This window comes from Molossus molossus, unplaced genomic scaffold (assembly GCF_014108415.1).
Source record: "Molossus molossus isolate mMolMol1 unplaced genomic scaffold, mMolMol1.p scaffold_m16_p_21, whole genome shotgun sequence".
NCBI classification, from domain to species: Eukaryota; Metazoa; Chordata; class Mammalia; order Chiroptera; family Molossidae; genus Molossus; species Molossus molossus.
Window position 1 is genome coordinate 10,476,110 of NW_023425357.1, and position 12,949 is coordinate 10,489,058.

The window sequence follows — 12,949 nt, forward strand, 5'->3', positions numbered from 1 at the left end:
GCAGTGTGGACTCATGATCATATGGGAGGGTGGTACAGTGGTACAGGGCAGGCGTTGACTCACGTGGCTTTTTTTTTGTTTGTTAATTCTGACCCAGGGATATTTTTCCATTGATTTTTAGACAGAATGGAAGGGAGGGAGAGAGAAACATCAATTGGTTGCCTCCTGCATGACCCTGACCAGGGCCAGGAACAAACCTGCAACCCATGTACATGCCCTTTGTCTGGGAATCAAACCCGTGACCCTTTGGTCCGAGAGCCAACACTCTAACTGCTGAGCCAAACTGGCCAGGGCGATTCATGTGGCCTTTGTAAGTTGCTTTCAATCCTTAGTCCTCCAGGTGTAAGTCTTATTTTTATGCCAGTAGAACTTCTAACACTTGCTTATCTTACTTTTTTTAAGAGGGGGTGGATTGCTAGGCCTTTTGCAGGCAGATGTATCTGGCTGGAATTTGATAACATTGTTTTGTTTCCCTTGTACTAGAGCCAGGCCAGATTCAGGGGCACCTTGTTGTGCTCAGATGGGAGCCATCACAGCTCTGGAGCAGAGGAGTGACCTGAGTTGCCTTTGGAGCTGGGATTCACAGTGGGGGGGGGGGGGGGGGGCTAGAGTTAGGGAGTTGTTTCTGAGGTAATTTAAGTGTGAAGTGATCAGTAGGGGCATAGAGTGGGTAGGGAAGGTTAAGAAAGTCTCACGAGGGCGCTAAGTGGGCCAGTGTGCTTCCTCCCTGACTCCCATCACCAGTGCTGGCCCTTTAGCACTCAGCTCCCGTGGCCAGGTGTGATGGGACACATTCAGAAGGGCCTGCAAGTCTGGTGTTTGCCTTTGAATGTCATATTTCTCCACTGGATATGTGTGTCTTTGATAATGTGGGCAGGGACAGAATCAACATGTGAGAAATACAGTTCGGTTGGGTGGGTTGTTGTCTTTGTCGTTAGATGATGTATTTCTATCCTGTATGAGGAAGGAATCACCAAGGAGGCCTGCTGGTGACCGTGTAAAAACGGCTCGCAGAGGAACTGAGGCCTCCTCCTGCAGGTCTGGGCCTGTTCTCTGTTGCCGGGATTGCCTGGCCAAACTAACTGGTCTCTGCCTTGTGTTTCAGACTTTTGCCAGGCTCCGAAGGTGGTGGGAAGATGCCGGGCCTCCATACCCAGGTGGTGGTACAATGCCACTAGCAGATCCTGCCAGCGGTTTGTATATGGAGGCTGTGGTAAGAATGAGAATAATCACCTGACCGAGAAGGACTGTCTTGAGAAATGTGCTGGTGTCACAGGTAAGGCTGGTAGTTGAGGAAATATTATTATCTAGAGTCAGTTTATTTATTGGGATGCCAGTGCCTTTTGCTCTTCACTAGTCCTTTACAACTGAGCCTGGGGGTGTTTAAAAGAAGAAACATGCAAAAAAGAAGAAGAAACATGCATAGTGCAAAGGTCGCCCACACAGTAGTTTCACAGCAGTCCCCTTCGTTCTCTTCCCTAAAAGGGGAGAGTAGGTCACAGGCCAGGGCGGGGGCAGGACTTTGTCTTCTCCATGACTTCCTTTCTCCCACTACTGAGTGCAGGTCCCACACCAAACCCCCAAAAGGAGGAAGTGACTTCCCCTTGAGCAGAGTCCCCCAGGTCCACTCAGACAGGCTGCCCCACTTGCTCCCTGGGCATTTGGGTTATTTTTACCTCTGGGACAAACGAGGAACTCACCCAGCCAGCCAAGTTCTGAGTCGAGTTAAAACTAGAACGTGCTTCTTGGAGTCCATCCTTTCCCGGCCCCCACCTGCAAGGGATTCTGTGGAATGGAGATAGCATTGACCCTGAGAGCCTCACAGTTTGAATAAAAACTTAAAGCCCCACAACAACCTGCACTGTCTCTGAACTGAGCTCTGAACTTGATGGCAGTGAGGCACTGGCCCTCTGGGGCCTGATCCCTCCCAAGTATTCCAGTTTAGCCAGCCAGACTGTGAAGCATTTTCATTGGCAGTCTCCTTAACATTGTTACGTGACTTCCCCCATCCCTTCTTGGCTGCTTGGCCTTGACGCTAGGACTGGATTCTGATTCTGTGTCAGGATGTGCTGGTGCCTTGACTGCTCCCTGCACACCTCCAGCCTGAGAGCCCGTGTCCCGCATCCTTGTGGGGTTTTTATGTCTCCTCACTCAACTGGCTGTAATCTCTCTTGGCTTTGCACTCTGCATTAAAACTCAGATAAACTTATTACAGTTATATGTGGGGGAGGGCAGTGGCCTTGGCTGTGCCTTGAGGATTGAAACAGTGCCGCACACAAGCCTGCCAGTGACTGAGTGTCTTGAGGAACGTTTTACTGGTCTTCGTGTGCCTGGTGCCCAGCAGGCGCTCAACAAGTGTTTGGAGAGCTGAGGTGGTGGGGTATTGTTTTTGGATCATACAGGCAAGCTCCTCACCTTTCAAGGAGCAGCTGGCAACCTTACCAGATGGTGACTGAGGAAAATAGCATTTACTGTAATTTTCCACCACCAGCTGGGATCCAGTTTGGAGGGAAGGAATTAAGGGGGGATATTTTTGCTACCTTTTCTGTCCTTTCCTAATCGAGTTGACGATAGGAAGTGTACCTGCCCATTCTGGTTGCTCCTCATTTTCTCAGGAAGAAAGTTGTTTTTAACAATGCAAGCAGTAGACATTAGGGACTAAGACAGGAGGTCACTACAAGGGCCCAGGGGTGCTGAGAGAAGGCAGACAGTTGTCTTTGTTTAGTTTCTGGCCCTAGTCTTAAGGGCCCAGAAAGCCTTTCTTGGCACCTGAGTGTGTCTCCATTGCATGTTTCTTGAGGCGTCCTTCCTGAGTTTGTACAAACGCTTGAACTGCCGGAGCAGCTAGGCACTGGGGCCTTTTGCCAGCATGTTCTCTCCCGGGCAGCAAACTCTGTGGGAAGCCACATGATAATGAGAAGGCCAGTTTATTAATTTATATTGAGAGCCAGAACCACCCTTGGGACCAGACACTCGGGTCCCTGTGCCTGCACCTGTAGTCCACGTAGGCAGTCCTCTCGGCCCAGTTCCCAGAATATTGCTTGAAGAGAGAGGCAGAACAAGGGGAGCAGGTTTGTGACGTGTCTGTTTAATGGCATCTGATCAGGCCAGCCCTGTGTCTCTCCAGAAGGTCTGTTGGGACCAGTAGGGAGGCGGGGAGCCAGGATCCCTCCCTCCTCTACCCTGCCCTCATTCTCTTTTTTGTGCTTCCTTAAGTGACTAGCCTCTCCACCTCACCCCCTTAACTGCATGAGTGTGAGAAAATACACATAATATGAAATTTACCATTTTAACCATTTACAAGTGTACAGTTCAGTGGCATGCATTTATTAGATGGTTAATACAGTTCACAGGTTATTTGGCCCTGGAAGCCATATTGTCTTTTTACAATCATTTCACACATCTCTGCTCTGATTCCTAGCAAGTCAGTCTTAAAGTTTAACCCACAAGGACAATCTTGGTTCCTCATTTCCAAGTTCTTGTGGCAGGCTTGTGGTCCAGCGAGCGCATTGAAAGGCCCACATAAAGGAGAAACGGCAGTCGCCAGGAGAGACACAGGGGCCATGGCTGCTCAGAGACACAGCTTGTTTTGTTTTGCTAGCAGTCTTGGAGGGAGGGGCACTTTCTCACTGTGTGCTTTGTTTGTCTCCTTGTAGAGAACACCATTGATGGTCTGACCACCAAGAGAAGTGGAGCAGATTCCTCTATCGCAAGTGGTAGGTTCTTAAAAAGACCCAGGATGGAATGAGGGCTGTCCAGATGGGCACCTGTGAAAGGATATTTGTAACCTGGGACTTGTACGGGGGCTTCCACCTCCTGGTTCTGTTTACTCAGCATTGGTGAAGGGGCTTTGCCTAGGCTGCCAGCTTCTGGCTTCTTGCGGCATTCTGAACGGAAAGGGGCCAGGAGTTCTGCAGTGCTTCAGAGCTGGCCTCAGCTTCCTCCTGGGGGTCAGAGGGTAGTGGTCGCTGCCCATGTGGCTCAGGCCCCTTCCTTCTCTCTAGGCTGGCCTCTGCTGTCTCACCGCCCACCCCACTTCTCCTAGCTGACTCTGTCTCCTCTGCTCCCTGTGGTCCTTGTCATCTCTCTCTCTCTGTGCTTAGAGTCTTGTCCTCTGCCACCTGCCTCTGTTCTCACTGCAGTCGTTGATCTCGAGCTTTGTGTTAGCTTGCTTTGTAGTGCTGACAGCAGCTGCCCCATTCCTCCTTTATGCTTAACGGACTCTGCACCGGGAGCCTGGGGTGAGTGGTACAGTCACACTAGCAAGTCCAGCCCAGCTTTCCTGAGGCCAGTTCCCAGGTGATGGGTTCTACTGCTGGGCAAGACCTACTGTGAAGGGAGGGAATCTGCCCCTACCCCGTTGGCAGACAGCCCCCAGTAGGCTAGTAGCCACACACCTGTTGCCCTCTTAGCTCTGGTCCTCTGAGGGTGACACCAGCACTCATGGGAGAGTGTGTATTTATTCTGTGACTTGTAGAATGCTGAAAGTTAGGCTAGAGTCACTTTCCAGTTTTGCTAGGCCAGGAGTCCTGTGACCTTCCTGGCCATTGCTTTGCCTGGGCTCACTGTGTATTCCCGAACTGGCCTTTTTAAGGTCATCCAGAGCCCCAGGCACTTGCATAGTATCTATGGTTCGTCCTGTTTCAGAAGAAAATGTCCCCAGGAGAGTAAAAGAGGGGCCTCCTCACTGTGTAGAGAGTGAACAAGACCAGCTTCCTCATCACCCCAAACATTGCAACTGGGATTAGTTCCTATAGCAATCCCTGGAGTGGCAGGTGGGCCTCCCCACCCAGTATTCATTCGGTGTGTGCTGTAGAGCCCATTAGAACACAGGGGAGCTCCACACCCTTCCTTCTAGGTGCCAGGGTCCACACTCCCTCGGTGGGCCCTTTTAGACTCAGCCCCAGCCAGACCACGTGTCCTGTGTCCATCCCAGCCTCCCTGACATGGATGTTTGTGTTTTAGTTCCCAAAAGGCAGGCTTTCGATGACCCCTCCAGCGACATTTTCAACTATGAAGGTATAACTTTTTTTAATTCATTTTTTATTTTAGATGGTAGAAAGTAAAACATTTTTAAAATATTTTTATATGGGCAAAATGTATTTTCTTTACTTAATTGGAATTGAGACACCCTTGAGGATCTCCACTAAGGAAACTGTAGCGTGGGGCTTCCTGGCCTTTCCCAGGTGGTGTGGGTTACACAGGGGTGCCCCAGGGTGGCGGGCAGCAGGGCATACACAGTGTGCAGCCCCTGCCTCACCTGCTGTGGTCTCTGCCTCAGAGTCCCTGACTGTGAAATGAGGGGCCTGGGGCAGCTCTCTCAGAGACCAAGTTACTACATGGAAAGTGCCTAGAACAGTGCCTAGCATGGAGGACTCTGCAGGAACAGTCTGGCTGTGAAGAGAAAGATACAGAAATGAGGAGGGTGTCAAATGGGCCAGACTGGCCATACCTGTAGCTTCCCAGTTTCTGTGGCAGAGAGACAGCTCTCCCTTGGCCGGCAGCTGTGCGACTGCCCAGGGACACTAGCTTCACCTCCCTTCCTCTGGGCCCTGCTCACGTGCTCCTCGGTTCTCCCACTCCCAGAACACTGCACTGCCAAGGCAGTCACCGGGCCTTGCCGTGCATCCTTCCCACGCTGGTACTTTGATGCCGAGAAGAAGACCTGTGATAACTTTATCTATGGAGGGTGCTGGGGGAATAAGAACAACTATATCTCTAAGGAGGAGTGCATGAGCCACTGCTCTGGTGAGTCTGCCTGACCCCTGGATCAACAAAACAGTGGTGGGTGGGCAGCCCTCCCCGAGTCCATCCCCCATTCCTAAAACTAGGCCTTGGAAAGGCTGTCATGTGGCCTCCATCCTTTTCTGGCTCCCTAGTGGGGAACAGGTGGGCTTTGGCCCCAGCTGTTGGGCAGACATGTCCTAGGTCCCCACCGAGGTAACAAGGCCTTCCAGACCTGTTCAGAAGAGTGTCGACCCATTTACCAAGTAAAAGGAAGTGCCTCAGAAAGAGCCCACTGTGAAGGCCCAGGGCCAAGGGGATCTAAAGGTGGCGGCAGCTCTGAAAGAGGCACACGAGGAGCTGACCTCAGGGTTGTGTTCTCTTGCAGGCAACCAGCTGTATCCTGTTCTGCCTAAAGGTAAATGGCCTCCTGCGCTCCCCCCACCTGCCCACCTGCCTGTGCTCAGCTGTGTTTTCACAGGCTCATGTCCTGGACACATCGTCCTTCCCCATCAACATCTTTAGGTAGAAAGTTGTGTCTGCACGAGAGCGGCCAGGCATCTTGGAATATGTGGTTAGCTGTTTGTCCCACCGCAGAGTGTACATGGTGGGGTCTGGGAGTGACTGGAGGGGACAAGTTTTGATGTTAGACGTGCAGGGATCTGCCGCACGCAGGCCTGAGTCTGACTCCAGGTTTGGAGGGAACTTTGCGGGGTGTACAGAGTTGGCCATGGGTGACAGGAAGGAAGCTGGAGACCTTGCACTGTGGTCTGACAAGGAGTCTGGGCTTCTCGCTTTTGTTTCTGATTCTGAGCCTGAGTCATGCAAGATAATGCTTGCTTAAAGGACCTGCCACACTGGTTTGGCGCCTTCCACCTGTGTCCCCTGTAGGGAGCCCAGCCTGGCCTGCTGCCTGCTCTATCTAGAAGAGGGTGAAGCTGGAGTAGGATGGCCAGGTCTGGGCTGAAAGCAGTCATCGTCTGGAGTATTGGTGTGGGGTATACAGAGAGGTACTCGCCCCCATCTGATTCTGTAGCCAGGTGGGGAGAGCGAACCAGGCAGCTGCCACAGGAGCCACATTCTTTCGGTGGAGCCCCACCTGGAAAGATAGCATCTGAACTGACCGGTAGGGCTACCACTGTTCAATCTACCAGAGCCATTAGGAGCATGAGGGTCCCCTCCCGGCACGGCTCCAAATGCACCCTTCCCTCCACCTTCCCTCATTCCTCAGGCAGCCTCCCGGCCACCTGCAGGCCCACCTTTCTCTGGCTAGTCAGAGGTAGAGGGTATGTGAACACAAAACCTGGGATTCTATGTTTCCACACACACCGAGTGTGTACTCTTTACATCCTGGTGTGCAGAGCTTGGGACTCCTATCCAGCTTTGCCGCTGAGCAGGGAAGGGAAATAGCTGAAGTGCAGCTGTTCGTTCAAAAAGAAGGAACACAGTTCGCCCAGTGTGGCTCAGTGATTGAGTGTCGACCCATTTACCAAGAGGCCGCCAGTTTGACAGATGCCCAGGCTGTGGGCCTGATCCCCAGTGGGGATTATGTTGGAGGTAGCCAATCGATGTTCTCTCTCATCGATGTTTCTATCTCTCCCTCTCCCCTCCCTCTCTCTAATATCAATAAAGGAAAACAATTTAAAAAATAAAAATAAATAAAATCAATAAAGGAAATAAAAAGAAGAAACACAGTCCTGTTTCTGTGCACATAGCACAGCGCCTGCCTTGTTCAGGAGCAAAAGCTTCTTAGGACTGTAGAGACTCTGATGACTCCCGGGTGAGCCGGGTGAGCCGGGTCATTCTCCAGACCCTCCCAGTCAGCTAGAGGGATGTCAGGCACAAGGGCCGCTGGTCCTCACCTTGAGCCCCTAGGGCACCTGTGTCCTTCCTAAGCCCTGTGCTGCCCCATTCTGACTATGGCCCTCCTCTTCCCACTGGTTCTAATGCCTCTCTCTCATCCCCAGTGGTGGTCCTGGCAGGGCTGTTCGTGATGGTCCTGATCCTCTTGCTGGGCACCTCCGTGGTCTGCCTGATCAGGATGGCGCGGAGGAACCAGGAGCGCACCCTCCGCACTGTCTGGAGCTCTGGGGACGATAAGGAACATCTGGTGAAGAACACGAACGTGCTGTGAACCCACCTGAGTCGCTAAGATTCAGGATTCAGGACCCTCTGTCGATGAAGAGAACCTGGGAAGGGGGGACAAGTGTGGAATGTGTGTGTGCTTTGTAAATTAGAGTGATTGGTTTGTATTTTTGCGATCATTAGGGCTTTTGGTCTGTTTTGTTGCTTCAGAAGAGGGCTTCCTGGTCCCTCAGGGCAGGTTCACTTTGTTCACCTTCAGGTGGCCTGGTCCCAGACCACAGTCAGCTCCTCTTTGATTTCTTTACTCTAGGTATAGTTTTCTTTGTCTGTGTTGAAACCTTTTTGCCTCCTTTCCTATCATAGAAGTGATGTTTTAATACTTTCCTTTGTTTGTTTGATTTGTGAGTTGTTTTTTAAGTAAGCAGCAACAAAAGTGTTTTTTTTATTAGAATTTTGAAAGGAAGAGAGTGAAATGTACAAGTACAATAAAAAGGGTCTTTCCGCCCAGCCGTTGTGGCTCAGTGGATTGAATGTCGTCATCCTATGGACTGAGAGGTCCTGGTTCAATTCCCGGGGTCAGGACACGTGGCCAGCTTGCGGGCTTGATCCCCAGTGGGGGGCTGTGCAGGAGGCAGCTGCTTGATGTTGCTATCTCTCTCCCTTTCTCTCTCTCTAAAAAAATCAATAAAAACATACTTGAAAAAATTTTAAAATGGGTCTTCTTTCCCGGCCAGTGTGGCTCAGTGTATTGAGCATTGTCCTATGGACTGAGAGGTCCTGGTTTGATTTCCTTTCAGGGCGCATGCCTGGGTTCAATCTTGATCCCCAGTGGGAGGCATGCGGGAAGCAACAGATTGATGTTCCTCTCTCACATTGATGTTTCTATTTCTCCCTTCCTCTCTCTAGGTAATAAAAAACCTTTAAAAAAAACATATTTTTATTTATTTTTTATTTTTTTTATCCTCACCCGAGGATATTTTTCCATTTTTTTGTACAGATAGAGTGGGAGGGAGAGAGAGGAAGGAAGAGAGAGAGAGAGAGAAACATCGACGTGAAGGGACACATCGAGTGGCTGCCACCCGCACGACCAACCAGGGCCGGGGACAAACTGCAACCGAAGTACGTGCCCTTAGCGGGAACCGAACCCGGGTCTCTCCGGACCGCAGGCCGACGCTCTAACCGCTGAGCCAAACTGGCCAGGGCAAAAAAAAACACATATTTTTAAAAAAAGATGTTTCCTTTTAAAAATAAATTTCAGCATGCGCTTGCTTGCTTTATGGGACTACTAATTTAAACTCTACCAAAATTATCATAGGACGCTGCATGATAGGTCCCATTCTAAAAACAAACTCTTCGGCCCAGCTGGTGTGGCTCAGTGGTTGAGCGTTGACCCACCCATGCACCAAGAGGTGACTGGTTCGATTCCCAGTCAGGGCACATGCCCAGGCTGTGGGCCCGATCTCCAGTGGGGGGCATGCAGGAGGGGGCTAATTGATGTTTCTATCTCTTTCTCCCTCCCTTCCTTTCTCTCTAAAAATCGATAAATAAATAAATAAAAACTCTTTAGAAGAGGAGCATCTTTCAGATCTTTTTGAATGAAATATATATTACTTTACACCTGAGTGTCCATAAAGTTTTACCACTTAGCCTTACCACCTGTGGTGAGCTCTGGTATTTTCTATTCTAGTTCCCTTTTTAAAATTCTGGCCATACCCCACTGAATTAGGAGCACGCGGGTTGCTTCTAATTTTATTTTTTTTTAATTTTATTTTATTTTTTTTTGTTAATCCTCCCTAGATTTTTTTCCATTGATTTTTAGGGAGAGTGGAAAGAAGGGAGGGAATGAGAGACATTGATGTGAGAGACACATCAATTGGTTGCCTCCCGCATAACCCCAACCAGGGATCAAACCTGAAACCCAGGTATATGCCCTTGACTGGAATCGAACCCACAACCCTTCGGTCTGCAGGCCAATGCTCTGCTAAGCCAAACTGGCCAGGGCTGACTTTGTTTTTGAATGACCCACTATGGACTGACACACCTTGAGACACCGCTTCCAGGGCACAGGAGGGCAGGACTAAGGATGTATGCTGTCCAGGGGAAGACTGAGACCTTCCTGAAATTGGGGGGTTCTCCTGCAGTTCTGCAGTCTTCTCGGGGCTCCCACGTGCCCCTGCACTGGAATGGGGACAGGGAACCACCCTGCTGAACCCAGCCTCCAGGCTCAGTCCCGGTTCTGCTGCCTACCTGTGGGTGTTCCCCTTTGCCCCCCTCCATCTCCCAGACATGTAGTCCTGCACGCAGCAGCATCTGGGCAACCCACGGTGTTAGGTAAAACTTCCCAGGCCGGAGAAACCAGAGAAAATGCTAACTTCATCATTGCGTAAGGAGTGTTTTTAAGGGAACTTGGGCCTGTCTTGGGCAGCAAGGGGTCCTGGAGGACATGGATATTCTCCCTGCTGCATGAGTGGCAGGTGCGAAAGAATTACATAGAACAGGGCAAGATAGGTAGGGGTGCTGGGGGGTGACCTGGGTGGAGGAAAACATCTTACTACTTGCCTGGGACAAGCAATGGCCTGTTCAGGAACCAGCCCTAGTTGGGCTTAGAGGAGGTGTCAGTCAGCTTCTGAGGGGACTTCCTGGGAGCAGTCTGTTTCAGCTGGATGACACGGTCACCTCGAGGACATTCTCAGTCTCTCCACCTGCCTTGGTGACTCAGGAGGCTGGGACCTGGCCCAGGAGTGAGCAGAGGCGCCGGGCCAGCCTGTGTGCACCGTGCAACCAGACACTTCCAAATTTTGCTTTGGCCTCCCCTTGGAACAAGAAAACAATGAACTCCTTCCTAGAAATCCCTCAGGTCAGAAGGCCACATTCTGTACATTGGGGGAAAGACTTGTATCCACCCGGGCTTAGGAATCTATTCCAGAAGCAAGTTGGCAAATACCTCAGCTGCTCCTTCCCGGCTCCGTGTCTGATAGGTGTGGCTCATGGATTCTGGCATTTTCCCTGCAAGCCTCAGGCACTGCAGTTGACTCAGTTAGTGAGCAGTGAAGCCTGCGGTGTCCCACACACACCGGAGCCCAGAGCTGGAGAGCCTGTGGTCCCGGGAAAGGGCCTAGGCACCGGGGAGAGACTGCCCCCCCTCCCCCCGCTCCAGGTGTGCAACAGCGGGCAGGTCACCCGCCTCCTTTGAACCTGCAGTTTCCTCACCTATCGGTGGGTGGAGGTGAGGGTTATATGAGATCACGTGGCAGGTCGCCCAAGAGATGTGCTCAGCAAGGGAGCCTCCTTCAGGGGGCTGGTTTCCGCCTCTGCTCATGTACCTGCCTCCTTGTTCCTCCTCAGTGGGTGGCACTCCCCTAGACCCACCCAGCCACCGGGAGCAACCCTTAAACCCACTTACGTCTCCCTTGTCTTCAGGAACCTCAGATTCTCCCATGCCTTCGCCTAGCAGAAGGCCTTTCTCCGCCTACAACAAGAATGGTCACTTTCATATCTTAGCCCTGTGAAGGGAAAATGTGTTTATTTTGTTTTTAATCCTCGCCTGAGGACATTTCCCCATATTTTTGTTCAGATAGAGTCGGGGAGAGAGAGAGAGAGAGCGAAACATCGACGTAAAAGGGACACATCAAGTGGTTGCCACCCACACGACCCAACCAGGGCCGGGGACAAACTGCAACCGAGGTACGTGCCCTTAGCAGAACCGAACCCAGGTCTCTCTGGACCACAGGCCAACGCTCTAACCGCTGAGCCAAACCGGCCAGGGCCCGAGGATATTTTTCCATTTATTATCAGATAGAGTGGGAAGGAGGGAGGGAGACAGAGAGAAACACCGATGTGATAGAGACAAATCAACTGGTTGCCTCCTGCATGACCCGACCAGGGCCACGGACCGCGACCCAGGTACCGGAATCCAACCCGCGACTCATTGGTCCTCAGGCTGATGCTCTAACCACTGAGAAAACCGGCCAGGGCTGGAAGGTTTTTTTATGTTTGTATGTTTCTGATGCAGGTCTCACTCTGACTCACTTCTGCCAAAATGTGTCCAGTTCGTCTCATGGTGAAGGAGGCCCTGGGGCCCACTTGCTCCTACAGAATGACCACCAGTGGTGTCACCCTATGCTTTTGCAGGTGGTGATGTGTGCCAGGCTGGTCAGCCACTTTGCCGTGCCACTAGGCCCTGAAACAACGTGCCATGATTGTGACTTTATGGACCGTTGACAGGCTGACAATGGTGCTCTTTTTTGCAGAAGCCGCCCAACAGTGGGCCAGTAGCCACGTTGTTCAGTTGAGTATTTCACAGCCTTTGTCTGGCATCATTAAATGGAATGGACATTTAAAAAATCAACTCAGCCCTGGGCGGTTTGGCTCAGCGGTGAGAGCATCGGCCTGCGGTCCAGAGATACCCAGGTTCGGTTCCCGCTAAGGGCACGTACCTCGGTTGCAGTTTGTCCCCGGCCCTGGTTGGTCGTGCGGGTGGCAGCCACTCGATGTGTCCCTTTCATGTCAATGTTTCTCTCTCTCCCTCCCACTCTATCTGAACAAAAAACAAAAAAAAAAAAAGGAAAACTGTCCTCAGGTGAGGATAAAAAAAAAAAAAAATCAACTCAGGCCTTGCAGACACCGTGGTACCGGAACCGCTCGAGCCCGCCATGGTGAACCCGGTCGTGTACTTCGACATCGCCATCGAGGGCGATCCTTTGGGCCGCGTCACCTTCGAGCTGTTTGTGGACAAAGTTCCAAAGACGGCAGAAAACTTTCGTGTTCTGAGCACTGGGGAGAAAGGATTTGGTTATAAAGCTTCCTCCTTTCACAGAGTTACTCCGGGATTTATGTGCCAGGGTGGTGACTTCACCCGCCATAATGGCACAGGTGGCAAGTCCGTCTGTGGGGAGAAATTTGATGATGAGAATTTCATCCTGAAGCCCACAGGTCCTGGCATCCACGGCAAATGCTGGACCCAACACACATGGTTCCGAGTTTTTCAGCTGCACTGCCAGCCTCAGTGGTGGGGTGGCAAGCCGGGGTCTTCGGCCAGGTGAAAGGCGGCGCGGGTGCTGTGACAGCCATGGCGAGCTCTGGGTCCAGGAATGGCAAGACCAGCAAAAAGGTCACCATTGCTGACTGGGGACCACGCTCA

The 12,949-nt window shown here is 51.5% G+C and overlaps 2 protein-coding genes across 2 annotated transcripts in view; both read left to right on the plus strand.

The window, feature by feature from the left end:
* The window catches only part of SPINT2 (serine peptidase inhibitor, Kunitz type 2), a 30,676-nt gene extending 22,242 nt beyond the window's left edge, over positions 1-8,434 (plus strand). The window contains exons 2-7 of the mRNA XM_036275384.1: positions 1,106-1,276; positions 3,657-3,716; positions 4,966-5,019; positions 5,587-5,748; positions 6,113-6,142; positions 7,692-8,434. Coding sequence (XP_036131277.1) covers positions 1,106-1,276; positions 3,657-3,716; positions 4,966-5,019; positions 5,587-5,748; positions 6,113-6,142; positions 7,692-7,858 — 644 coding nt within the window. The 3' untranslated portion in view covers positions 7,859-8,434. The remainder of the gene's footprint in view (positions 1-1,105; positions 1,277-3,656; positions 3,717-4,965; positions 5,020-5,586; positions 5,749-6,112; positions 6,143-7,691) is intronic.
* A 4,027-nt stretch (positions 8,435-12,461) lies between these two features.
* Positions 12,462-12,851, plus strand: LOC118638895 (peptidyl-prolyl cis-trans isomerase A-like). Its single transcript, XM_036275027.1, has one exon. The coding sequence runs from the start codon at positions 12,462-12,464 to the stop codon at positions 12,849-12,851; it is 390 nt and encodes a 129-aa protein (XP_036130920.1).
* The last annotated feature ends 98 nt before the right edge of the window (positions 12,852-12,949 follow it).

Coding starts and splice junctions, on each gene's coding strand:
- LOC118638895 (XM_036275027.1), top strand. CDS start 12,462: ATGGTGAACCCGGTCGTGTACTTCGACATCGCCATCGAGGGCGATCCT.